Here is a 26918-nt window from a genome sequence, read left to right on the forward strand (position 1 = left end):
AATGTTTTCAGAAACATCTTGTAGTGTACTGTTTAGCTGTAAAATGAGAAAGTTTGTGACCCGGCAGACATGTTGAGATCAGTTGAGGAAATACCAAGCACCGCCCACCAGCTGGAGGAAACTCTAATTTTACAGCTAAACAGTACACTACAAGATGTTTCTGACAACATCTGAGGTCAGAAATAGACATTACAGTAAAAGAATATTGATTCATATTTGATCAGCGCTGCCTAGTTTGACCGTTTGATTGGAATTCACGGGTGATTGACAGCTGCCTCCGTTGAATGAACAGCCAATAGGAACGCTCTCTCTCTGAAATGACCAGTGATGACAAATGAATAGTTTTCTCTCAGAAACCTTGAATTACAATATGCTGAAAGGTTATTAAGGAATTTTTGCTGCCAAAAATATTCTGCCTACTGCAGGTTTAAGACAACTTCTGATTCATAGACATTGAAGATTTTCAAAGCATTAGAAATTGGCTCTTGGTGGGAATTGAACCCCGGTTCCCAGGATAAGAGGCAAAAGACTTCCATCTCGCTTCTGATTAGTGCAATTTGAGACGTCACCCCTTTGACCCTTGCTACATTGCCCCACGCACTCCCCCGGCCGGTCTGTTTAGCTACTGCAAACACTCTCTTGTTGAGCAGCTAGCAACAGGCCTACAAACCAAACACACCACCACACTAACCCTAAAATCACTGTATGCCATGATTTACGCTTAAACATTAACCAGAAGGATTATTAGATTAGCAGATTGTGCCACTGGAACACCAAGTGCTGCTGAGTTAGACCTGCTCCTTATTTGTGTCCCTCTATAAATAGGTTTGGGGACACATAGATCATGCCTATATTGTACATGAGTGATGCATAGTCAAAACCTAATTAATGTATGAAGAAAAGTCTCTGCAGTAGATGAAGGCTGCCTCTCTAAAAACATGTGGGCCCCGGGCTGCCATTGGATTAACAAAGAGAGAAGTAGCCTACTTGGGAGCAATACAATGGTCCATTCTCATTCAGTAATAATCCTTGTCGGTATTGCAAGCGGTTTCATATGACTCCGCAGAGAAAAGGCTACTACCAACACCTCTCTGGAGAAGTGTTTCGGCTACAGATTAAAAAATAGAAATGTCAACTGTAAGTAGCCACCTTTCATTTTTCATATATATCTTAATTTTCACTGTTTCATATGTAGTTGAATTGCAATTGTAGTGGTTTGACTGAAATTTGTGAACCTGCTCTGGAATTCAAAAGCTACGAGAAGGCATTAGTCCGTAGTTCTTAATCTTAAGAAAGAATTTTTAGCAATAAATGTATGACAATGTAATGCCCAGCTGACAGATCTTTCTAATCGGTTGTGTTTTTGGTCCTGCTTTTATTGTGTGTTGTCACATTATCTAGACAAACAAAACCAAAGTTAAGCGTTCTCTTACTGTTTTCATAAATATTCATTGAAGCAGTCAGTCTCCAGAGGATGTTCAGCAAGGCTTACAACTATAGTACATTATTATTATTACTAATATTATCATAATGGGCACTAATGAAAGCCTGCCTTGCCTTGTTAATCTCAGCAAAGTTTATGAGGAATGGAGCCGTCCATTTCTCCTCTATGCTGCTTTTTCCCCCCTATTGTACGAGTCAGTCTATTCCAACAACTGCAGATATGTGTATATACTAATATTTAAGATTAACTCTAAATGGGTGTCATTGTTTTGACCCAGTCTTTAATGCTTATGCATCGTGGAATGAACCCCATGTTCTCAGGTTAAGTCTAAAATATACTGTGGGCTTCATTTCTTGACTGTAGTCCCCACCAACCTCTTGCGATTGGATGCTCCTGGTTGAACAGAAGAATGTAAGGAACACTCTTTTTGGTCATTTTGCTGTAAAAGAACCAAGAAATGTAGCATTGTTTCAAAGAACAAACAAGATTATCACTGAATTGGTAGTGCTGTTTTTTCACCCATGGCTGCTGTTGTTCTGCATGCTCCTTGATGCTTCTCCAGTGGCACAGATGAATGTAGCAGTAGGGATCTTTTTCCCTCCCGTGGCTCAGTGCGAGTGTTTTCTCTGGTAGATAAATGTCCGAGTTACAACCATGGACGCTGAGCTGGAGTTTGCCATCCTGCCCAGCACATCTGGCAAACAGCTTTTTGACCAGGTACACTGCATATTACAATCAAACAGGTTGTTTTGCTGGACGAGTGTGTGATCGTGTTACTTATCGGTGTGTTTAGATAGTGAAGACGATCGGGCTGAGGGAAACCTGGTTCTTTGGCCTCCAGTATCAGGACAGCAAGGGCTTCTCCACGTGGCTCAAGCTGAACAAGAGGGTGAGGAGAATGTTTGTGTGTAAACTTCACATCCCTCGATGGCATAACTTGACTCCCCCGACAGCTGGATTACAATGAAGATGCTATCATGCTCATGGTTTTGGTTATGCTACTGTCACCCCATTGAGAATCATTAATTTGTGTTTCTTCATTCCGGCATCACCTCTGCTGTGGGGTGCCGATTTCCCAGGTGACAGCTCAGGATGTGAAGAGGGACAACCCTTTGTTGATCAAGTTCAGGGCCAAGTTTTACCCTGAGGATGTCACAGATGAACTGATCCAGGAGGCAACGCAGCGCCTCTTCTTTCTGCAGGTTGGAGATGAGTTCATGCACAAGGACATTGTATTGTATTGGACGCTGTAAATTTGAAACATTGGACTTTCCTAATCACTCTTATTCATTTTATGATTATATGGCACCATTTGAATTTTGTATGCAATGATAAGATCCATTAATTTAATATTGATATTTGCTGAACGGAGAGTAAAATTCATATTAAAACAACAATCGGAATCAGTTAAACATGCATCTGGACAGAGTGGTTATCAAAATGTAATTAATGCTGTCTCATGCAAGTGTGGCACCCTGCTGATGCAATGATAAATAAGGAAACTCAATCAAAACAGAAACGCTCAAAACAAAAACCTGTCTTAACGACCAGTGGGGGTTTCACGATGACTCACGCAGATCCTATCAACCCTCGTGGGTCTTCCATAAGGGAGTACAGTACATGCACACAAAAATGGATGCAGGTGCACTAAATAAATACCAAAACACACACAGTAGGGTTTCTCTCTCTGTGAGTCATATCAACACTATCACACACGATACCTTTACAGCATCATAAAACATTAGGGATTCATGTGTTAAAGCAGATATTTCAGTCTTTTTCTGTGTTTTAGGTAAAAGAATGCATCTTAAATGATGACATATACTGTCCACCTGAGACTGCAGTGCTCTTGGCCTCGTACGCGGTTCAGGTCAAACAAGGAGACTACAGGAAAGACTATCACGTACCGGGATACCTCGCAAGAGAGAAGCTGCTGCCGCAGAGGTGCTGAGTCCTATGGTTATGAGTGTTAACCAAAGTTCAACATAATTCCCGTTACTGGCCTCTGAATTCTAACCGGTGTGTTCTCTTCACCTATAAAACCAGGGTTTTGGAGCAGCACAAGCTGAATAAGAATCAATGGGAGGAAAGAATCCAGGTGTGGCATCAAGAGCACAAGGGACTGCTGAGGTACTGCAGTCTTGCTACTAAAAGTCATGAATGCATTTTTTGTAAACAGGTGTTCTGTAGCTCATTAAATTACTCCACATCACAGAGAAGACGCCATGGTGGAGTACCTCAAGATAGCCCAGGATCTGGAGATGTACGGGGTCAACTACTTTAACATCAAGAACAAGAAAGGATCAGAGCTGTGGTTGGGAGTGGACGCGCTGGGGCTGAACATCTATGACAAAAAGGACAAGTAGGTCGATATTTTAAAAAGTATATGTGGATCAATGTATGCTTGCTGTTGTATGCCATTCATGGTCCCCAGTGGATGAATCCTACTGACTTTGGTGACCCCCTGACCTTTCATCTAGCATCCAACAAGGTTGACATTCAACAATTATTGGACGGATTGTCATAAAATATGCTACAGATGTTCCCCAGAGGATGAATCATAATGACTCCCCTGACTTTTCCTTTAGCACCACAATTGATTGTTTTTGGTTCAGAGTGAGATTTAGACCACTATTGGATGCGTTGTGGTTATAAGCACCATAGATGTGGGTCAGTAGGGCCCTGCTACACCCAATAGTAAGTTTTGTCATCTATTAATACGGTTTATCACCAAAAGAAGGAATAAAAGAAGACGACATCGACCTCTAGCAGCCGTGGAAGCAAAAGCTGAAGTTAGGCGCTGTAGTATAGACGGTGTGAAATGAAGTGTGGAGGGACACAAAAAAACGGGGCTTTCACCCAGGTGACCGCAGGAGTTTGCATTTTGTGTGAAAACAAAAACATGTAGTTGTCGTTGTGTTCACAAGCCTTAAGTTTCACTGTCATTTTTGAAGCAGTGATATTAAGTCAAAACCAGTGGGCCACCTCCGGTTTTGAAAAGTGAAGCTAATACAGAAGTGCCTTAAACTTGCATTCTTTCGAAAAGAAGTCTGATTGTATAGAAGTCTATGAGAAAATGACCCTACTTCTCACTTGATTTATTACATGAGTTTATGGTCTCAATCGCTAGTTTCTCTTCTTCGATAAAGACAATAAAGCAGGGTAGTCCCCTACTAACCCACATCTATGATGCTTATAGCGAGTGATAACACACATTTAATGGCCTGATAACAGTCGAATCAGGTGCGCCCAAGCTCCCCACAGTATGAATTGTAATGACTTTGGTGATCCCTTAAAGATCCCCCCCAGACTGAAAAGCACATCTACATTTTGCATGCTAAAGATGGTGAACATGATGAATCTGCATATCCATTGCCACTGTGCGATTTAACTATGTGTAAAGAACATGATAAGCTCTGTTAACTGTAGTGGTAAAACGTGCCAATATTTTTCAGGATGACCCCAAAGATTGGATTCCCCTGGAGTGAGATCAGAAATATTTCCTTCAACGACAAGAAGTTTCTCATCAAACCAATCGACAAGAAAGCTCCGGTATGCAAAAAAAACATTATTATTAGTGATTTATCTGCAGCACCTACAAATTCGACGAAGCATGTCATTACATGAAATACAACACAGGCCACATTTAAGGGGGGTTAAGTTTGTTGGATACTTGCTATTTTTCCTACATACCTAAAGTCAGACAATGACCTTTTTGTGCAGGCATGTTGATCTGCGAGCTTGAACGTAACTCACTTCATGGGTGTTGGTGGATGGGATTAAGTAGCTGCTCCTTCTCCAGTGCTTAAGGGTTTAATACATAGTACTCCTTATCTTAGCATTAGCAATTTCTTATGAAAACATTTTCACAAGATCCTACAAGTACTTCGAGAGATATGCCTATTCATATTTATTAACTGTGGCTATAAACAGGAGGTGCGAGAGAATTTGATATCCTTGTTACTGGCGAAATGACCAATTTTGCAAATGCATAAATTACAGAAAGTAGTCTAATGAGAGCAGCTGCTACTTGATCTCACTCACAAACATGAATTTAGCCTCACACTTCAATTTGCCTGCATGCACAGGCTCGAGGAAAGCATCCAATTGTTTCGAGAAATTAACTAAATTTGCCCAAACAAAGCTATCCCTTTAGGATATAAGCCCATTCTTGACTGTAAAACAGATCAGTGATGCTAATGATGCATCATAAATCACTGACTGCTAATTTTTGCATTAAAGGACTTTGTTTTCTACGTACCTCGCCTTCGCATCAACAAGCGTATCCTGGCATTGTGTATGGGGAATCATGACCTGTACATGCGTAGACGTAAACCTGACACCATTGAGGTGCAGCAGATGAAGGCCCAGGCCAGGGAGGAGAAGAACAAGAGGCAGTTGGAGAGGTAAGGAAGAACGACATAATGAAGGCTTTTTTTTTTTTTTCCTTTTACAGTTTACAGTGTGTTCTCTCTGCTTTAAGAAAGAACTGTCAGGAGATGTAGTTTTTTTTCAGATGTGTATTTATGCACAATTCTCCTGTCAGGGCTCTGCTCGAGAGTGAGAAAAAAAAGCGAGAAAACGCTGAGAAGGAAACAGAGAAGATTGCTCGTGAGACCATGGAGCTGATGGAGAGATTGAGACAGATTGAAGAGCAGACAAAGAGAGCTCAAGATGGTCTGACAACTTTCTGAATACAAATGTTTCTCAACTTAAGTTTGATTTTTTTTTTTTTTCTGTTGAAGAACATTAAAAGAATGGCTCAGTATATTCAATTATATATTTGTGATTTTAGGATCTCTATAAAGCTTATACTACGTGGGCATGTCGGTGTATACAGTATGTGTATGATGATTTCCTTTGTGCGCATGTGTGTTTCAGAGCTGGAGGAGCAGACTCGCAGGGCACTTGAGTTAGAGAAGGAGAGGACAATTGCTCAGGAGGAGGCTGAGCGCCTGGACAAGGACCGCAAAGCTGCAGTGGAAGCTAAAGCAGCCCTGCTACATCAGTCTGAATCCCAGATCAAGAGCCAGGAAAGCCTGGTATTCAAAAACACAAAACACACATGCATGCTGGGGTTAATTCAATTCCAATTAAATCTAGTAAATTATAATGTGGATTCATTCCAAACCTAAAAAGTGGAAAAACTGCTGTAAAGTGATCATTCAGCCAATTTACTTTATTCCCATGATCAATGACTCATTATGGTATATTTACATATATTGATCAAGTCCACCTCTAAAATACAAACTGGTAAATTATTGATGTCATCAAGTGATTCACAAATTCAGCTTGATAGTATATTTCAAATTATTCACAATTTTAGCCGATTGAATAGAAAGACAATTAACCTGAGCCGTGATGCTGCATAACACATACGTGCACGCACACACACACACACACACACACACACACACACACACACACACACACACACACATATTCTCTCTAACACGCATGTGCACCTGCAGACAGAGCACAATGACCTTAGATCAGGAGCACTCTCAACTCTCTCCCCATTTGTGTGCCTGTGTGTGTATAGGCCACTGAGCTGGCAGAGCTTACCTCTAAGATCTCCCAGCTGGAAGACGCCAAGAAGAAAAAGGACGAGGAGGCGAATAGATGGCAGGAAAGGGTGAGAATTAATGGAAGAACCATGAGAGAGATAACGGATGAATCAAACATGAGCAAAGAGGGATGTCTGACACTTCCAAGTGTTAGGCCCGGGTAAGGTAGAAGCGAGGCGTCAACCACAGACAAGTACATCAGTAGACTTTCAAATTGTGATTGTATGAATTTAATGGCCTTCACTGCATTGTCACGGGCAGCAAACTTCAACTCTGTGATGCCATAAATGGCTGAGACAAACCATTTAATGTATATGAAAATTTTACCCAAGATTTACCTAAAGTGTATGCAAATCTTTGTATATAAAAAAGAAGTGCTATATGAATTTGCAGTCGCAACATTATGTGGTAATACTGCAGTTACCCTTATTTCTGTTTTTTAATGACCAACGGAGACTGTTGCACGCAATGATGAGCAATCTCATTAGTCAGAAAACAACATATTTGGGAATTTTTGCCTTCATTAGTGAGCGCCTTATTAAAACATCTCAACCTGGGATTCAACAGGAAATGGGCAGGTTACCCAGAATCAAATGTGTCATTGTAGTTTTGGTGTTAATTATAGATTTGTTAAAGTTACTACAAGGAGTTTTTAACTGTTTATGAAACAGTCTCAATGCAATACTGATGTTCTATACCATCTACAAAAGCAAACGAGACCATCAGCGAGAAGACTGCCTATTTCTATATAGTTATTCTTAATGCCTTTCATCGGGTCGCTGAACTATGAATCCTACTATGGCGAAGGCATGACCCGCCCTACTGTGCTTCTGAATGGCTAGTACTCTTTGCCTTCGTTGGTTTGGTTGGTTTAAGCATGAGGAGTGAGATTGTTGCAAGCAAGCACCACAAAGCTTTCTGTGATTATGAGCATGATGATCAACATGCACCAGGCAATCAACAGTAGTTTGTATAAAAGTGAGAGACTAGACAACTGAAGTGAGAAAACCCATTTATGACAGAGTTGCATCCTTTTCACTCGCTTCCAAAACAAATGCACGTGCTAGCCAGATAAACATCTTTATGACCATAGACTATGTATAAGAAGCGGACATAGTCACCATGACTTCACCAATTGGTTTGTGGACTGCCGTTTGGAGGCCTCGTGTTCGGCATTTTGTCCGTCGCCATCTTGGTTTCTGACCGTAGCCATCTTGTTTTTTTGCAACCAGAAGTGACACGAGAGGGTGGGGCGAAGTACAAACTGAATTAGACATTTTTAGGCGACCAAAATGTTGATATTAACTTTCATGGACTGAAAACAATGTGAAAGTTGTAAGACGAAAACACGGATAACACCCAGGCCGGACAATGCCGTGGTCGTGCCCGGTCAATCACAAGGTAGCCACGTCCTAAAGCATTCCCTGCATTATCGTCAATTTTACCATAATTTACTAAATGAACATCATGCTGTATTGAAGAAGACTTGAAACTAGCGATTGAGACTTGGAGGGGTCATCCCCTGTTGGCTATTAGAAAGAATGCAAGTTTAAGGCACTTCCGCATTGGCTTCACTTTTCAGAACCCAGAGGTTGCCCACTGTACGACACAAGGCGGTTGCGTTGATGTCCGCACTGAAATCAACACAAAATATAAGTTAATTGTAGTTGCTTTGATGAGGGAGAAAGAAAAAATACAATTTCTGTGTATTTTGGGTAAAATGCCCCTTTAAATAGTACTAAAAAAAAATCGAGGTAAAACTGCCAAATGTCACCAAAGACCATCCAGATTTTTATTCCCAAAAAATACCTTAATTTATTTCAGCGTTGTAGTACCTCAAATTTCTTAGAATAGGAGCCCAATGTGAATAACACATTTTGGAATAAATCTGGCCAGCTTCTTCCACCTTAATATCCAACCACAGCGCTGATTGCAAGGTATGTGTGTTAACAGGCGACGGTTGTAGAAGCTGATTTGGAGCGAACCAAAGAGGAGCTGAAGACTAAACTCATGGGTGTCCACATCCAGGATTCAGTCCACTCTAATATGCATGAGCACGACGAGACGGATGAGAGCAGTGCAGAGGCGAGTGCTGAGCTGACTTCTCCGGGCATGGTCCGAGATCGCAGTGAGGAGGAAAGGGTAACAGAGACCCAGAAGAACCAGAGGCTGCAGAAAGACCTCAAGGTAAGGTTAAGTGGATATAATAAAATTTGCTATTTCGCGGATTTGCTGTTCTCTTGCTCTCCGCTGGGTCAGAAGTCATGTTCAGCTAGAGATTAGCAGTCCCTGGGCTGCTGTAGCTTTTAAGAGTGCATGGTTCTATGGCAATGTTGGTCTGCAACAGCTCAAAAACTATTCGATGGATTGCCATGAAATTTTGTACAGGCGTTCATGGCCCCCAGAGGACGAGTCCCACTGACTTTGGTGATCCGCTGACTTTTTATCTAGCGCCACCTTTAGGTTGACATTTCTGGGTCGTAGTGAAATATTTGTAACTATTTGATGGATGACCTTACATATATTCAAGGCCCCTAAAGCATAAATCCTAATGACTTTGGTGAGACTTTGCATCTAGCACCACCAGCAGGTCAAAGTCTTCACTTATTCAGTGACATAGCTTGACATCTATGAGGTGTATAGGCACCAAATTTTGTACAGATGTTCATAGTTCCCAAGCAATAAAGTGTGATCCCAACTTTCCCTCAAGTGCCACCATGCCATTTTTGATTTTGATTGAAATATCTTGACAAATATAGGATAGATTGCTTTAATCCTCTGACTTTTCATCTAGCCGCATCATCAGGACAAAATTTCAATTCTTTGGTTTATGAGTAAATATCAACAAGTTCTCATCCCAACTCGTCACATACCGCCACACTGTCACGCCCCTTGGAATCACTTTATTTTTGGCATCAAAACCACTTTAGTTACCCTTGGTGTCACTTTAGGATTAGGTAACAAAACCACTATAGTTAAGTTTAGGAAAGAACTACATGTTTGGACTTAAAACTACTACGTTTGTGCAGTGAAATGACACTGAACGTTGTGAACACAGGACACAAACGAACAGCTGATTATAACGTGAAACACACAAACAGCAGTATCCTGGATGAAAGCCTTGTGTTTGTCGGACCCATCCACCACCCCTCCCACCCACCCGGTGTGTCTTTTTGCTCTTTAACCTACATAACTACAGTCCCGGCGCACTTTCTCGGAACGTTTACTGTTGCCGTGGATGGGTTTACATTATAGTTAATGGTACGCCCGGCGCGTTTCATACCGGCACTAAAGGGTGCCTTGTGTGGCAGTACCGAATACCAACACCCATGACAAAGCCGCGGTATCTGATTCCCTGGGAATGAGAACAGGTTGTAAATACATTCAAAACTAATGGAATTCCCATCATCCTCAGTCGTTCTTTGTCTTTAGTCCTAATTAGCAAATGTAAGCATGCTAACAGGCTAAATTAAGATAGTTAACCCGGTAAATATTCGCTGCTAAACATCAGTGTGATATCATTGTCCCTGTGAGCATGTCAGTATGCTGACATTGGCGTTCAGCTCAAAGCACAGCTGTGAATAATTACAGCCTCACAGAGCCGCTGGCTGTAGACTCTTAGTCTTGTTTACAGAGAATCTCTGGCTCTCAATCACTGACTTCCATTCTTAAAAATTGTATTTTGATAGTAATTTTCAAACTATTTCATTCAGAACTTGGAGCTATTAGGCTTAATAAGATGTATGGAGTGACGTGTGTCTTAGCTCAGTACACACAGCTTTGGTGGTGGCTGCCATTTCCTTGCCCCACCTCTTAAAGTTTTGTGGTTTGAAAATCACTTTTTTGTTGCTAATGTGAGATTTTTAATGTGTTTTGGTACATTCACTGTGTTGCCTGTTGACGCAGTCATATAGAGGTTTTGACTCTGCTGTAAAGATGGCAGCTTAATTGCCACCAAAAATTGTGTTTCGCCCAGAACTAAGTGCACGTAATAAAAACATTGTTGCAGGTACATTATCATATTCTATTGGTTTCATTCAAGTCGCAAATCTCATCCAGACCGAGGCCTATAACAAATGAAATAACATCGGTCTCTATCTCGCAGCCAAAACAAGATATGGTACTGCATAGAAGACTCTACACAAAACTGGACTTAATAACTATGGACAATAGAGTTTTTTCAGATGGGGATTGAGTGGAGTGCAGGGGTGATGGGAGAGGGGCAAGGCTTCTGAATAGTCTCCTAAAGAATCTCAGGATAGAGAATTTCATTCAATGTGTGTTTGTGTTCCCTTTCAGTTCCTGAGCGCTGAGCTGGCTGGAGCTGTAGACGAGAGCAAAAAGACCCCCAATGACCTGATCCACGCTGAGAATGTGAAGAAGGGCCGCGACAAATACAAGACCCTACGTCAGATTCGTCAGGGCAACACCAAACAACGCATTGATGAATTTGAGTCCATGTGAGAGGGGCTGCTGTAGGTCCACTCGGACTGAAGGCAAGATAAGGATAGATGATGAAATCGGACATATTGAGAGATTTTAGAAGTGTATAGGTGCAGATTATTGCATAGGTAGAAAAATAACCTGACATAACAGGTTGAATATGACGGCAAATTATATTATTACCGCCTTTATATGGATAGTTTGGGTATTTTGAAGTGGGGTTGTATGAGGTACTTATACATAGTCAGTGTATTACCTACAGTAGATGACAGTCGGCATGCCCCCAGTTTGGAGAAACAGACAGGAGTTACCGTACGGAACCAAAGCACTGTACTGCTGTGGAGCGGGCCGGCAGCAAAATGCATTTTAGTCACTTAAAAGAAAGGCTCACCAAAAAAAAAACTATATTCGTTTAAGTGAACGCTATATTTAGAATATTTTCACTGCTTTATCTTGCCGTCAGAAAGACCTTTCCGACGTTGAACTGAACTGAAAGTGAAACTTATTTGTGTTCTCTTCAAAGCCACCAGACTCCGTTGACAAAAACAGTATAGATAAGTTTCACTTACAGTTCAGTTTCCCATAAAATATTATAAATATGGCTTACACTTAAACTAATATTTTTTTTTTAGGTGAGTCTTTGTTTTAGATGGCTAATATATGTTTTGCTGCGGCCCCCGTCCACAGCAATATATTGCTTTGCTCCGATGTCGGTAGTCCTGTCTAAAACCTCACTTCACAAAGCCCAAACTATCCCCTTTAAAGTCCATGGTTTTAATGCCATTTCATCTGGAAACAAGTCAGGAGTGACAACAAACATTTTGAACTACATAGGAACATAACACACATTCATGGTACACTTCAGTGTTGCAAATGAGACAAACATCATCTACAGTATGCTGTATCTTATGAAAAGTCTTGCTGTTGTTCTTGTCAATGTGCAACTACGCCAACTAATGAAAACTTGTATTGATTAATGAGAGCGATAACAATAAAGCGGCAGTGGGCAGAATGTTTTGGGCATCATTCCATAATAACCTTTCAGCATATTTGAATATAGTTCAAGTGTTCTGAGAGAAAACTAGACTTCTGCACCTCCTCATGGCTCTGTTTTCAGGCTTTAAAAAATCTGGATGTTTTCCTCCGGTCTGTGAAATCTTGCAGATGCCATTAGGAGCACTGGAGGACACAGAGGCACACGATTTTTTTTCAGATTACCTGTCTCATGCACTACTGTCAGGATATAGTGACCGTTTTATAAAAATAACTTTTTAAAATCATATTTGCCCCATTTCTACCTACTGCTGCTTTAAGATACTTCCATATAAATGTGAAATCCTTTATTCTTTATCACAGAAATAAAATACACAGAAACACCATCGGTGCGTTGTTTGTCCATACGAATGACGATGCGTCATCACTGTGCCTAATGAGGCAAACTGTACAAAAGCTGTAATCAAAAATAATTATCACCAATTATCAACCTAGGGTAGATGATTGTCTATCCAACATAAATAAACAGAAAATTAAAAAATTGCAGTCCCACTGTCTGCATAAAATCTCCAACTGCACTGCTGCATCTCTGCCATATCACTGCCTCCACTCAGCAGGGTTGTTACTACATAATAGAAGGAAATATGCCCAAGTTAATAGAAATGGGATTGATTTTGTTATTAGGTTTCTCTAGCTGTCTCTCCTGTAGGCTTCTCTTCACCCATCTCTTGCTGCTGACGGCCTCATCCATCACTGCTGCTTATTAGACCCTCCATTGACCATCCGTATAAAAAGATACATTTTCCACTCTCGTGTTGTCTTTCAAAAGTCAGTGATTGTGCAAGACGAGTTGTGGCCTTTTATCTAACATTTACCATATTTTGTGATGTTGGCCACCGCAAACAAGCCTTAATAGCCTAACTTAGGTTAGGTTAGGCTTGTTCAAGTCCAAAATGAACTGAAATAAGAAATAATTATAGTGACTGCGCAGCTGTGGGTTGGGGCCGAGCATTTTGAGGAGGAAGAAGAAGGGGGAAAATGAAAAAAGGAAGAGGAGGAAGACAAATGGACAGTCCATCCATTATTTATCCTTTAAGGCATTAGCATGTTTGTTCTGCCTCAATCAGGTCTCCAACTCACAACCTCAGACACCAAATGCAATCCCCATCTTGGTGAGATTACTGCCCGGGGGAAACTACCACTTCACTGACTTATCGCCAGGGTTGCATGGAAAGGCAGATTTTGTGTACTTCATCCAGACAACACATAGATGTCAATAATTTGTTTTAATAAAGATTGATTGCTCCATTCGTGACAAACTGATGTTTCAAAATGCTTGATTTCCATTGACTGCAATGGTTCACGTGAGGATAGAATTCAAAATACTGTAAAAAATACAGTTTTTGAGATAAAATTCTGAAATTTACAACTCTGCATCTACCGTCACCTCAAAAGTTATGTCATTTATTTTCATGAACATTGGAGCTTTATTTAGGGAGAATTTGCAGTAGCTGTGTACACTACTGTTTATACTAAAATGTTTTAATGTACTGTGGGCTCAATTTTTGATAATTCAAAAATCTGTCTTGATTGTTTGTGGAGGACAGTCTGAAGATGCTAAATAGCAAGTTCGGTGTCAATTGAGTAAAAAATGTGGGAGGAGATAGATTTAATACGTTTTATAGTTTTTTAGGAAAACACTGATGGGACTTCATAATTCCTGCACAGGTTGAAGCATATGAAAATTTTCTGCTCACTTGGTCCTACATTTTGGTGAAAGTTGCAAAGTTGTAGCATGTACGGCTGATTTGTTGTGAATTTTCAAAGTTTTAATCTTAAGGCTGTTTCAGTTCAGTTCAGTTCGGTTCAGTTCAGACAACTTTATATATCCCCAAGGGGGCAATTCATTTGTAGCATTTCCAGTCCATACATCCATACATACAACAGACAACCAATAATTAGTTAAGTCAAAGGAAACATATTAAAAGGCATGGGGCAGTTGGAGGGACAAGTTACAATAAGAACCATATAAATACATAGGATTATGGCAATAAAGCCAAAAAATAAGAAACAATATATAAGAACAACATATCTTAAAGTTATTTACAGTCATTTAAAATGGGTATGGTCTGTGTTTGCTGCAGCACAGCTAATCATATCGAGAAACAGGCATGTGCAGTTTATCAGTGAGTGCGTCGCTGCTGCCTGTCATAATGTGGAGATTTATTATTTAATCCAGGCAATCAAGTTCTCGCGAGATCTGTCAACATGCCAGAGTACAAAGTCAAGTTACAAAGTTGCACCCGTTACTTGTGGTGTTTGTTTTTGTTGGCGCTCCTGGCAATGAAACGGCTACTTTGAAGGAAAATAAAAAAGTTATAGCCAGTCCTTCATTGGAGAACAGACCGACAGGACGTCCTCTTTCCTTTCCTCAAACAACCTTACGTCGTCGACTTGCTCTGAATTTCATATCCGCGAGTGACATAGGACTCACAGTCTCACAGGAGGGTGGAGTGTTTTATTTGTGCAAAACCTGTCACGACGCGCGCTTTGGAGAGATATGGCCTTTCAGTTGAGCGCGTCTGATTTGGAAGAAACGTCAAAGTCTTTAACAATGAGCGACACCTGTGCGTGCCCGACTACTGCTGCTAAGCTCAGCGAGGCGGTGTCAGTGTCTCTGGGTTTGGATTCAGCGTCTCCTCCACCGCTACACAACAACACCACCATGCACCACCAGCAGAACCAGAGCTCCAGCTCCAGCGGCGCGTTCGCACACTTCGACCCGGCTGTGGCGAACAGTTGCCGGGCAGCTCCGGAGTTAGAAGTGCCTCCAAATGTGATCTCAGAGGACGACTTTGGAGAAGTGTGCCACGGCATCCAGCAGGTGAGCTGCATGGATCTGCTCAGATCGGACGAAATGGACAGCAGCGCGCAAAGCATGGCGCACGGTGGTGGCCAAGAGCTCTCCAGATATATGGACAAGGAGTCCAACATGTTTATTATGAGCCCGGTGGCGGAGCTGCAGGCGCCTGAGCTGTCACCTTTGAAACCATACTCTTTAGACTACAATCCCAACCTATACACCAGAGATATGATGCCGGGTGTGTGGCGCGCGTACAGCAACAGCAGCCGATCCGAGCCGGAGATGGAGAGAGGCGGAATCACCGGTGGACATAATTTGTCGTGTAAATACTGTAATTGTGGAAAAGCTTCTCTCGGATCCAGGCAGAATGAATGCCACTGTGTGTGGTACAGCAACGGGGATCAGCAGGGTGGCAAAGGTGGCATGAGACCAGCGATGATGGCACAAGGGTATGGCCAAATGCAAAGTTACCAAAGTGCAATTCCTCAAGGGCAGAGCATTTTGTCCAATATCAAGACTGAGCCTTCAATCTGGGTGGATTGTGCTGATCGCACTTTCAGGTAAATAATAATAGATTTTGTAATCATTTGCTTGAGTTGGGTTTTTCATTGTGCATCAAGTCGTTAAGTTAAGAGCTGCATTCTTTTCCTACCACTCATTTCCCACTAAAGATTTACATCTGTTCTTCAGAATCAGAACCAGGACCAGGATGGTGTTTATTGCCAGGTGTAAGAGGTGTGAACGAGGAATTTGCTTTGGTTTTATTGGTGCAAGTTAAACAGTATAATAACAAAAGAATAGATAAAAACGTTAGAATAAAATAAGAATTAAAAAAAAAACAGTGGCTGTTGCATTGTTTGATATGGTCCTTTTATTTTATGAATTTGATGCTTTATTAAATCCATTTTATTACTTTAAATTGCACTGCCCCTTCTGTTCTTTTTATTTCTTGATATATTTCTACAGAGGGCTGCAGAGGATTATTGCACTTGCCACCAGGCAGCACAAATAAATCAAATACAGTTAACATGATTATTCTGATTTGTGATGCCTTATATTGATACACTGTAGTTCAGCAGAGGCAGCTGTGTATCAGCATTACATTATTTGTGCTCCAACAGCCCCGTGTGCTCTCCTCGGCCTTGGCAAGTCCTGTTTCACCATGCAGCCAGACTGACTCAAAGTTCACCCTATCCTTAACTTTCCAGAGCTGATCTGTGCTGTGACTAACTACGCCAAAAAAATACCACTTTTATATCAGTGTCGCTATAAACAAGAGATACAGCACCTGTTACTGATTCTGTGCTCATTCGGAATGGAAGACAATGTCCTGTTTCCACTTGTTGATTTCTTAGTAATGTCTTAAAGCAACAGTGGGTAGGAATGGGAGTAAATATGATTTTAAAAAAAGTTATTTTTATAAAACGGTCACTATATCCTGACAGTAGTGCATGAGACAGGTAATCTGAAAAAGAAAATCATGTGCCTTTGTGTCCTCCAGTGCTCCTAATGGCATCTGCAAGATTAAATAACCAATCAGAGCCGAGCTGGAGCCTTGCCGTCTCTGAGCAGCTGTCAATCACTTGCAAACTCTGATCAAATGGTCAAACTATGCAGCACTGATCAAATATGAATCAATATTCTGTTACTGTAATGCCTATTTCTCGCCTCAGATGTTTTCAGAAACATCTTGTAGTGTACTGTTTAACTGTAAAATGAGAAAGTTTGTGATCCAGCAGCCATGTTGAGATCAGTTGAGGAAATACCAAGCACCGCCCACCAGCCGGAACAAACTTTCTCATTTTACAGCTAAACAGTACACTACAAGATGTTTATGAAAACATTTGAGGAGAGAAATAGGCATTACAGTAACAGCATATTGATTCATATTCGATCAGCGCTGCCTAGTTTGACCGTTTGATCGGAGTTTGTGAGTGATTAACAGATGCCTCCGTTGAATGAACAGCCAATAGGAAAGCTCTCTCTTTGATTGGCTAAAGTCTCCCGTCACGTGCTAGATTTATTAAATCCTGAAATCCTTTCTAAAGCCTGAAAACAGAGCCATGAGTGCCATGAGCCATGAGCCAGTGATGCCAAAAATATTCTGCCTACTGCCGCTTAAAAAGACTACAGTTCTTTAATCACAGGTGTGCTTGTCTTTTTAGATGACTTCACTTGTTGTTGTATAGTCAATCATGGAAGAGGGAAATCTCCTATTACAAATGGATTAGATTTAAGGAATTAGTGCCCCTAATGTCATAACAGGCTGCCTAACACTCTGTGAGGGCGTAGTGACCTGAAGTCTGATGTTAATACGCCTCTTTGACTGTCTGACTTTTCCAAAAATGTAGTGCCCGCTTTTGAATCCTTTTGAAAAACAGCATTTTTCATGTATATTTGTATGTGTGTGTCCAGGCATGAGGAGTTGTTTCCAGGTGTGTACCTGTCAGACAGGAGAGTGTGTCAGGTGTGCGCAGACGACGCTTCAGGTTGCCACTACGGAGCCGTCACCTGTGGCAGCTGCAAAGTCTTCTTTAAGAGGGCCGCTGCAGGTGGGTGTGATGCACACACACACACACACACACACACACACACACACACACGATTACTTGCCTGCTGATTTAATTTCTTACGCCCACTCCTTGGTTCGTTCATGCAAGCAGGGCACAGTGACCTGACATTATGAGGGCGAGTTACTTGTTATCGGTAAACACCCACATATCTCTGCTATGAGTGGAAGCCGAGGCATTGTTGCACTTGCTCCCTCAAACCCCCACTGGCGCTTTTCTGTACCACCAGGTAAGCAGAACCACCTGTGTGCCAGCCGGAACGACTGCACCATCGACAAGCTGAGGAGGAAGAACTGCGCCTCTTGCCGCTTAAAGAGATGCTTCATGTCGGGAATGAGCCTCAAAGGTGAGCGACTAAAGAGGAGAGGAGGCTGAGAAAAGGAAAAGTGTGTGTTGTGTGTATTTGGAAAATGTTGTCAGGGTGGTTGGATACCTTACATGTATTGGATCAGAACTTACTAATCAAATGTCCCAGCTTAATTACAGTGTAACTAATGCATGTCAGCGAAGGCCAAAAGAGCATTTTATTGGCCAGTGGCCAGTGATGGAGAACCTTGCCACGTGGTTGTGATAAGGAGCCGCATTGGCTGGTAGCCATTTAAGTATTAGCCCCATAAATATTATTCCTTCCCAGATTTTTTCTTGATTTTTACAGCTATCTATTGTGTAATAAATCCGACAATCAGACACAACAACTTGAAGTGGAAACTTCTTATCTCCTTTTGTCCGTGGTGGATTCTAGGTCGCAGGCTGAAGGGAGCCGGACAGACAAGGAACGGCGAGGAGGAGCTAGGGCCTGGAGAAAGAGGAGAAAGGGCCGGTAAGAGAGATGTTATCTTGGAGCCTGGAAGTGCAGTTACCTGGGCTCCAAGTGAGGATTAGTGTCACATAAGCTCAAGTATCAATACTGAACATAGTTTTGCATAACAATTTTTTCTTTTTATACTATTCTCCTGGTCTGTCTGTACATCTTAAGCAGCGTTGCAGGCCCTGGCCCTGGGCATCCCCCCGACCCTGCGCTCCTGCCTCTCCTTGCTCAGCGTCCTGCAGGCCATCGAGCCGGCTGTGGTCAATGCCGGGCACGACCACGCGCAGCCAGACAGCTCCACGTCCTTGCTCACCAGCCTCAACGAGCTGGGGGAAAGACAGCTGGTAACCGTGGTGCGCTGGGCCAAGGCCATCCCAGGTAAACTAGTCAGGGCCAAGGTGCATGCTACACGGAGGCGTTTCCGCCAAAGGCTGCGCGTACCGAATTAGTTGTTTCATCTTCGGTACATTGCCTGACAAACCAGACGTATTGTTATGCCAAGCAAAACACTACAAAGTCAGACATGTCATGTTGAGATAGAGACTGAATAACGCTAAGAGGCGAATCAGTCACTTCTTAGTGTAGCAGAGTTCACTGTCCTTTAGACGAGCTCTAAACCCCCGGGAAGAGTCTAAAGTCAGATTTTATATCTGATTTCATTGGGGAAGGCCTCACTAGATAACAGGCCTCGCCAGACTTTTATGCCAGTTAAACTGCCCCAGTTTGAGCAGCCAATCCCATGTCAACCAGCCTGTTCATATATTAACCACTAGAGGGGGATATGTTCATATTCAAGCCAAGAACGGCAGGCTGAAAAAGGCCAGCAATGTGATATCCCTGTTGTTATCAGTCTGACGTCTTCACATTCATACAATCGACCTGTGAAGTTATTTAATCATGTTTGATTGTTTTCAACAGGTTTCCGTGACATGCACGTGGATGACCAGATGTCAGTGATTCAACTGTCATGGATGGGGGTGATGGTGTTCGCTTTGGGCTGGAGGTCCTACACACTCACTAACAGCTCCATGCTCTACTTTGCACCAGACCTGGTCTTCAACGAGTAAGTCACGAAAAAAACGCTCACTTTACGAGAGTTCTAATGTTGTGTTTGAATTAAATAAAAGTTTGTTATACCTGGCGCAGTCTCTTTATCAAAGAAAGAAAGTTTATGTGGGCCCTAAACAGCCGTAATAATCATCATGACGTTGGGTGTGTCGGTGATATCATGAGATTTCACCTGTCACAGCGATCGGAAAGAAAAAAGCACAGCGGAACACAAGCTTCAGAGGAAGATTTCAAAATCACACAATGTACGGCGTCGTTTTAAGGCGAGACGGTAAACAAAGTCAGTTCCGCTTTTACCGTTTCCTTCGCGGTTGATAAGCGTGGCCGCAGAGGGATCACCTCAGATGATTTATTCTGTTTCATCTTCACGAAACTATCATCGGTCCCTAAGAACTGCTGGAACATTGAGTCGTTTCTTTTTTCCACTTTGACAAGTTTAGATTCGCGCCGCAACCTCCTCCAGTCTTTAAAAAAATTGTTTCTGACACCTCAACTCCTGTCTTTTGTTTTTTCTTTGCACTTTTAAAAACTTAAAGCAGTAGGCGAGATTGGAGCAAATATGATTAAAAAAAAAGTTATTTTATAAAACGGTAACTATATCCTGACAGTAGTGCTTGAGACAGGTAATCTGAAAAAAAACATGTGCCTCTGTGTCCTCCATTGGTCCTAACGGCATCTGCAAGATTTCACAGGGTGGAAAACAACCAATCGGAGCCAATTTGAGTACACCTTGCCGTCTCTGAGCAGCTGTGGTGTACTGTTTAGCTGTAAAATGAGAAAGTTTGTGACCCGATCGCCATGTTGAGGTCAATTGAGGAAAAACCAAGCACCGCCCACCAGCTGGAGCACACTTTCTCATTTTACAGCTAAACAGTACAATACAAAATGTGTCTGAAAAGATTTGAGGAAATAAATAGGCTTTACAGTATCAGAATATTGATTCATATTTGATCAGCGCTGCCTAGTTTGACCGTTTGATCAGAGTTCGCAAGTGATTGACAGCTGCCTCTGGTGAATGAACAGCCAATAGGAACGCTATCTCTCTGAAATGACCTGTGATTGGCCAAAGTCTCCCGTTACGGTCTAGATTTTCTAAAGCCTGAACAGAGCCGTGAGGAGGTGCAGAAGTCTAGTTATCTCTCAGAAGACTTGAATTACAATATGCTGAAAGGTTATTATGGAACGTTTGCCCAATGATGCCAAAAACATTCTGCCTACTGCAGGTTTGAGTGAAGCACATCACCGATGTACATAAACAACAATTCAACCACCTCATATCAGTAAATTGTTTCCAGTGTTGAAGGAGGGTGTCGCTCAGAATGCCAAAGCGCGCCAAAGGCCCCTCAGAGCAGCCTTCACTTGGCTGGTGTTTGGCGCGACATTAGCGAAGCACTCATTCCTTCTGCATTAGACCTCTATTGGGCTGCTGCTGACCTGCATGGTAATGGATACGCCTGCCCTTGTTGCTGACCCTCATTTTTCTCTGCCTCTCTGTCGTTCTCTTTTTTCCATTATCCACCTCACTCATTTTTTCTCACCTCTGCTGCTTCTTCGTCTTTTCCTCCTCTGCCTCCATTAATTGTCTTCCTCCTTTCTATATCTCGCTCTGCCTGTGACCCTCTCTTGCTGTCTCGCTCCTCCTTATGTCGCACCCTCTCATGCTGTTTTTTTTTCTCTCCCATCACAGCCAACGGATGCAGGTGTCCAGTATGTATGAACACTGTGTGAGGATGAAGGTGCTCTCCCAGAGGTTCTGCACGCTGAAGGTCACTCAGGAGGAGTTCCTCTGCATGAAGGCCCTGGTCCTCTTCAGCATCAGTGAGTCCTCCGGGAAACGAGTCCGTGAATAATAAGTTGAATGTCAACTCAGCGAGTGAAATACGACTATAATAGAGTTCAGCCATACTTCAGAGAATTGATGGGACGGGATAATGTCTGTGAGAGTTATTGTTGTGTTCTGGCTTTGTGGTCACAGTGCCAATGGAGGGACTGAAGAACCAGCGTTGTTTTGATGAACTGCGGACCTCCTACATCAAGGAGCTGGACCGCTTGGCCAGCCACTGCGGAGAGACCACCCGTACACAGAGGCTGTTTCACCTCACGCAGCTGCTGGACTACCTCCAGTCGGTAATAGACACAATACAACTTCATATATGGAAACGCACCATGCTGGGACTTTGTGAACTATTACATAAACTTAATTTTAGTTGGTGTCACTGAACTACTTGAGCAGGAAACAGTGTTGAGTATACAAAAACTGTATTTGTCTTATAATAATACTGTTAACGTCTACCCTAACTAGGTCACGTCAAGATTTGTTGATCATTTCATGGCTGGATTACTTTAATCGAGGCTATCAGCTATTACATTTAAAATTTAAGCAGCAGTCTATTGCAGTTCAGTTACAGATCAACTGTAATGTCATCCTGACAAAAGTAATTCCTTCTCAACCTGGGCTACACCTCCAGTTTGTGCACAAATCCCCAGCCATCCACTAAGGTTCAACACATACCAAAGGGTCATATGACTCCTGTTATAGCTTCTCTCCACTGGTTGCATATCAGGAGGGAAAATGATGAGTCACCCTCTGGTGGTTGCATTGCCACATCAAGAATAACTAATGCCCCATAAGGAATTGACACACATTGATACAAAGCACCTCAATCTAGTCCAAGCCAATACCATCCAGTAACTGCAGACTGCACTTCCAGTCTAACCTACATACTGTATCAGCAGGAAACATAGCAGCAGATTAGATCTGCAGATGCAAACGGGCTGAGGTGCACCATGAACCCACAAGGAAAATAATAGGCGTTTTAATATTTGTTCAGCCTGCAGGCGATGAATGTTAAATTTTAAACCTGCAAACTGTAAGAGTATTAACCGGTATACAAACTGCTCAAAGTGCCGGTGAGATCTCTGGGTCGATTACTCTGGAGAAGGAATTTTATCTGTCAAATAAAATCCAGAGCAAATGAAAGCTATAAAAGTCAAATTAAAAATTGACTAGGTTTTGTCTTTTGAGATTGAGAATATAAATCATTTACACATCTGTTTTTACTGGCACACCAGTTTACTCCTGCTAGTTGTCCATCTCTAGAGATAATTAACACTTCACAGACTCGTGTGTCTGATGGTCAAGTGCCTTAAAAAGCCTCAAGTTAAGCCTGAAAGAATTTTATTCTTAATAGTATTTATATTTGATCATTTGATATCCAGTAGAGGGTAGTGTGATTTAATTATGTTAATTTTTTATAAATCGTTTGATTTTAGCTTAGGGGTAGTAAAGTATTAAATGTACAACCACTAAACCTTTCACACAAAGAGAACAGCAGCTATACGAAGAAAAAAAACGTCCTTAAAAAACATGTATCTAGCCATGTAGGTGTTTATGTACAGTATATGACTGTGAGTTTATATACTGTAGGTGTGTGTGTGTGTATGTATGCATATATGTATGTAATTGTATGTATTACATACATATATAAATATATACATACATATATTTATATATGTATAAATATATACATACATATATATATATATATATATATATATATATATACACACACATACATACACATATATACACACATTATTTTTCATTTGAAAAAGGGAAAATAATGAACATAATTATACATATGTGAATGTATATATATATATATATATATATATACACATACACACACACACACACGTGCGTATTTATGTTCACGTGTATGTATATTATTTGTCTTTTCGATTTTAAAAAATAATAATTGCATTAATAACAATAATTTGAAACTGCACTCAAAACCTCTAGTAAAATTAACTGGGTTTTAAAACTGAAAGCTCACGTCTGTTTTGTGGTGAATATATATGTATTACCAAATTAAAGGAACACAATGAATGTTTGATTTCTATCACCCATGTACTGTATATATATTTTTACTTTATTTTGCCCATCTCTCTGCTTCATGCACAGATGTAGCCAAGATAAATCAAGTCAGTAAAATCTGAAAGAAAGCATGCTTTGAGACACATTTATTATTTACAAAACTTAGATTAGATTAGAAGCTATGCTTAGACGGATTTGAAATAATTTGTGAAACTTTTTTGAATGGAGATATGAATTAATATTCTTAGTAGGGATGCAACCACTAGAGGGCGTCGATCGACTGCTTTCCTCCTCAGAACTATTAGAACTTTTAATACTAATTGGTAAGAACGATCTAAGAAGAAAAACAGTGGTGACATCAGTGGTTGGGGCATGACCAGATAGGCTGGAAAGTTTCCTCCCAAAGAGAGCCGAGCTGCAGCAGTTTGAGCCTTGTGTCTTTCACTGTGGATTTACTCTTAAAGGCTCAGCTTTGTCAGTGTCCCACTCACATCTCAGATCTTCTAATGCCTTATGAGCTGGAGGGCAGCCAGCGATCGTCTCTGGCAGGGCCCTTTAGGCAGAAAACCAGAGTTGATCAAGACTTTGCAGTTCAGACCCGTTCGGCTTTACCCTGCCTGCGGGGCTTAGAGCGTCACAATGAGTGTCATCTTCTTAAATCACCTCTTAAAGCTCATGTCAAAAGACATGCTTCAATGTCATTTGTCGTTTCCTCTTTTATCTGCTGGCTTTGTTCTTTTTTCAATGCTGTACACATTGACGCGTTACATCTTTGTCGCTAATAACCTCTTTCTTTTATTCTCAGATTGTGAGGAAGTTACACCAGTTCACCTATGATCTGTTCATCCAAGCTCAGTCCCTCCAGACGAGTGTCAACTTCCCGGAGATGATCTCAGAGATTGTGAGCGTCCATGTGCCCAAGATCCTCTCGGGCATGGTCAAGCCCATCCTTTTCCACAACACAGCCTAGAAGGGAGTCTCGGGTGATTGTCCTATACATGTATGTCACTTTAAATCTGGCACCCAGTCCTGCGACCATTTCTGGGAAAGCTGAAAACAGCTAGAGAAGCTTTATGATTTCAGGAGGTGAAAGAAGTATAAGCTCCTTTTTTTTTACCTACAGGGTGACAGTGGAGCACATTGAACCTAAGAAGGCACATTCTTCCAATCTAATTGCATTTACTCTTTTCTTACTGCCTGTTATCTGTATCACACACAACAAATGTTTTCTGGAGCTGATTTAAAACACGTTTTTAGCATGCATTCCTCCATACGGGCTCACGAAAAGGCCGACCGTCTGGCATGTAGACTTCTTCGTGCATAACTGACAGCAGGCAATATTTTATTTCAGGAGGAAAGACGGTAGTGAGAAAAACATGTTTGCAGAGTTCCCATCACCATAGCTTGTCTGTGTGCAGTGGTATGACATTTGCACTATTAGCTTTTTAAACAATGAATGTTATTGTGTGCACCTGAGATGAACAAAGTTGATTGACAGTTAATAAACTGGTTGCGGCATGCATGCTAAGAAGCAAAGCTGTCTTGCCTGAATATAAGAACAACTCTTGAAAGCTGTTCTAATCCATAGAAATAATAGTCGACTAATAGTTTTAGGTGTCGACAAAACAAATACACTTTTAAACTGTGAGTGACTGCAACAATGAAAATTTAAAATGTATATTTATGAATTTTGTGATATCAAAAGGTCACACTGAAGAAAATAATTGGACAAAATACTCAAATGACTCATTATTCAGCTAACTATGGGAGACCTTTTTTTTTCTTGTTTGCTTGTTTTTGAATGTCAAACATTATTCAAGTACAATTTTTTCCAGAATGGACATTTCATATTGTTATTACTTTTCTACAGTTTCTTAAAAAGTGTTCTTTGCAAGTGCTTTGTTGTGTATCATCATGTATTCATTGTAGCTTCTGGCATTTTTGCTAAATGTTAAAACGGTTCAGTCGAGAATCTGCTCATTTGTTGCCACACTTAACAGCTTAACATGTAATAAAAAAAACTGAAGCATGAGTGTGTATCTCGTTAATGATGACGGCAGAGTTGAAAGAAATGCACGCGGTTGCATAACAGCACAAATCTCTTAAAGTGAGGTCTCTTTTGAGTGCATGCTAATGGTGGACTGGGGGGGGGGGGCATGTTTGAAAGAAACGCTGCAAAAGTGCCTTTTAGGGTGCCCTTCCATTAGAGAAAACGTAATGAAGTGCCTTCTTCTAGGGTGCCCTTCCATTAGAGAAAACGTAATGAAGTGCCTTCTTCTAGGGTGCCCTTCCAGTAGAGAAAACGTGATGAAGTGCCTTCTTCTAGGGTGCCCTTCCATTAGAGAAAACGTAATGAAGTGCCTTCTTCTAGGGTGCCCTTCCAGTAGAGAAAACGTGATGAAGTGCCTTCTTCTAGGGTGCCCTTCCAGTAGAGAAAACGTAATGAAGTGCCTTCTTCTAGGGTGCCCTTCCAGTAGAGAAAACACAATAAAATGACTTCTAGTATGCCCTTCCAGTGGAGAAAACATGATAAAGTGCCCTCTAGGGTGCCCTTCCAGTAGAGAAAACGTGATTAAGTGCCTTAGGGTGCCCTTCCAGTAGAGAAAACACAATAAAGTGCCCTCTAGGGTGCCCTTCCAGTGGAGAAAACACAATAAAGTGCCCTATAGGGTGCCCTTCCAGTAGAGAAAACACAATAAAGTGCCCTATAGGGTGCCCTTCCAGTAGAGAAAACACAATAAAGTGCCCTATAGGGTGCTCTTTCATTAGAGAAAACACAATAAAGTGCCCTCTAGGGTGCCCTTCCAGTAGAGAAAACAAGATAAATTGTCCTCTATGATGCCCTTCCAGTGGAGAAAACAAGATAAATTGTCCTCTATGATGCCCTTCCAGTGGAGAAAACAAGATGCAGCACACTAATGGGTGCCCTTAAATGGAGAAAATGTGCCCCACCACATGCAGCTGGTGCCCTTTATATTTCTTTTCGCCCCCTGCCCCTCAATCAGCCTGAGTCTGCCACTGAATACAAATGTTTCTCTGCCTGATAGATTCATTTCAGTCTGATATGCAGTCAAGTGGACAGACAGGCTTTTAGAAAACATCACAGACAGACAAGTCTTTTCTGCCACTGCATTACACACCCTCAGGATTATCCCAGCCTCCACACAGCCAGGTAAATAGATCACAGCAGGAATCCAGAACATGTCACAGTCAAACGAGGAAGCTTGGCTGATTTATTTCATCTTTGTATCCTGCAAGAAAACAGCCATGTCTGCTGATCTGACA

General features: G+C 41.6%; 2 protein-coding genes across 3 annotated transcripts; both read left to right on the plus strand.

The window, feature by feature from the left end:
* The first annotated feature begins 1113 nt into the window (after nt 1–1113).
* On the plus strand, nt 1114–13272 carry LOC141775088 (moesin a-like). The gene is made up of 15 exons (XM_074648040.1): nt 1114–1137; nt 1808–1855; nt 2078–2161; nt 2238–2333; nt 2524–2646; nt 3237–3388; nt 3491–3574; nt 3660–3806; nt 4900–4996; nt 5687–5850; nt 5991–6121; nt 6326–6486; nt 6987–7079; nt 8965–9198; nt 11311–13272. The coding sequence occupies exons 1-15, from the start codon at nt 1129–1131 to the stop codon at nt 11473–11475; spliced, it is 1788 nt and encodes a 595-aa protein (XP_074504141.1). The 5' UTR covers nt 1114–1128; the 3' UTR covers nt 11476–13272.
* Nucleotides 13273–14828: 1556 nt separating this feature from the next.
* Nucleotides 14829–25665, plus strand: LOC141775089 (progesterone receptor-like). Of its 2 annotated transcripts, XM_074648041.1 has the most exons (10): nt 14829–15870; nt 17726–17862; nt 18110–18226; nt 18623–18700; nt 18857–19066; nt 19607–19751; nt 21444–21574; nt 21732–21883; nt 24439–24633; nt 24757–25665. In XM_074648041.1, exons 1-9 carry the CDS (start codon nt 15008–15010, stop codon nt 24601–24603), a joined length of 1998 nt encoding a protein of 665 aa, XP_074504142.1. In that variant the 5' UTR covers nt 14829–15007; the 3' UTR covers nt 24604–24633; nt 24757–25665. The 2 variants fall into 2 exon arrangements, with proteins under 2 accessions (XP_074504142.1, XP_074504143.1); XM_074648042.1 differs by having other exon boundaries at nt 14834–15870; nt 18860–19066; nt 24439–25665.
* The last annotated feature ends 1253 nt before the right edge of the window (nt 25666–26918 follow it).

Source organism: Sebastes fasciatus, chromosome 10 (genome assembly GCF_043250625.1).
Source record: "Sebastes fasciatus isolate fSebFas1 chromosome 10, fSebFas1.pri, whole genome shotgun sequence".
NCBI classification, from domain to species: domain Eukaryota; kingdom Metazoa; phylum Chordata; class Actinopteri; order Perciformes; family Sebastidae; genus Sebastes; species Sebastes fasciatus.

Excerpts from the sequence above, each read along its gene's own strand:
- LOC141775088 (XM_074648040.1), top strand. Across the intron at positions 3,389-3,490 it reads GAGAAGCTGCTGCCGCAGAG|GGTTTTGGAGCAGCACAAGC; the intron begins GTGCTGAGTCCT and ends CTATAAAACCAG. Across the intron at positions 6,122-6,325 it reads GACAAAGAGAGCTCAAGATG|AGCTGGAGGAGCAGACTCGC; the intron begins GTCTGACAACTT and ends TGTGTGTTTCAG.
- LOC141775089 (XM_074648041.1), top strand. The coding sequence starts at position 15,008 with ATGGCCTTTCAGTTGAGCGCGTCTGATTTGGAAGAAACGTCAAAGTCT. Across the intron at positions 17,863-18,109 it reads CTTTAAGAGGGCCGCTGCAG|GTAAGCAGAACCACCTGTGT; the intron begins GTGGGTGTGATG and ends CTGTACCACCAG. Across the intron at positions 19,752-21,443 it reads CCAGACCTGGTCTTCAACGA|CCAACGGATGCAGGTGTCCA; the intron begins GTAAGTCACGAA and ends CTCCCATCACAG.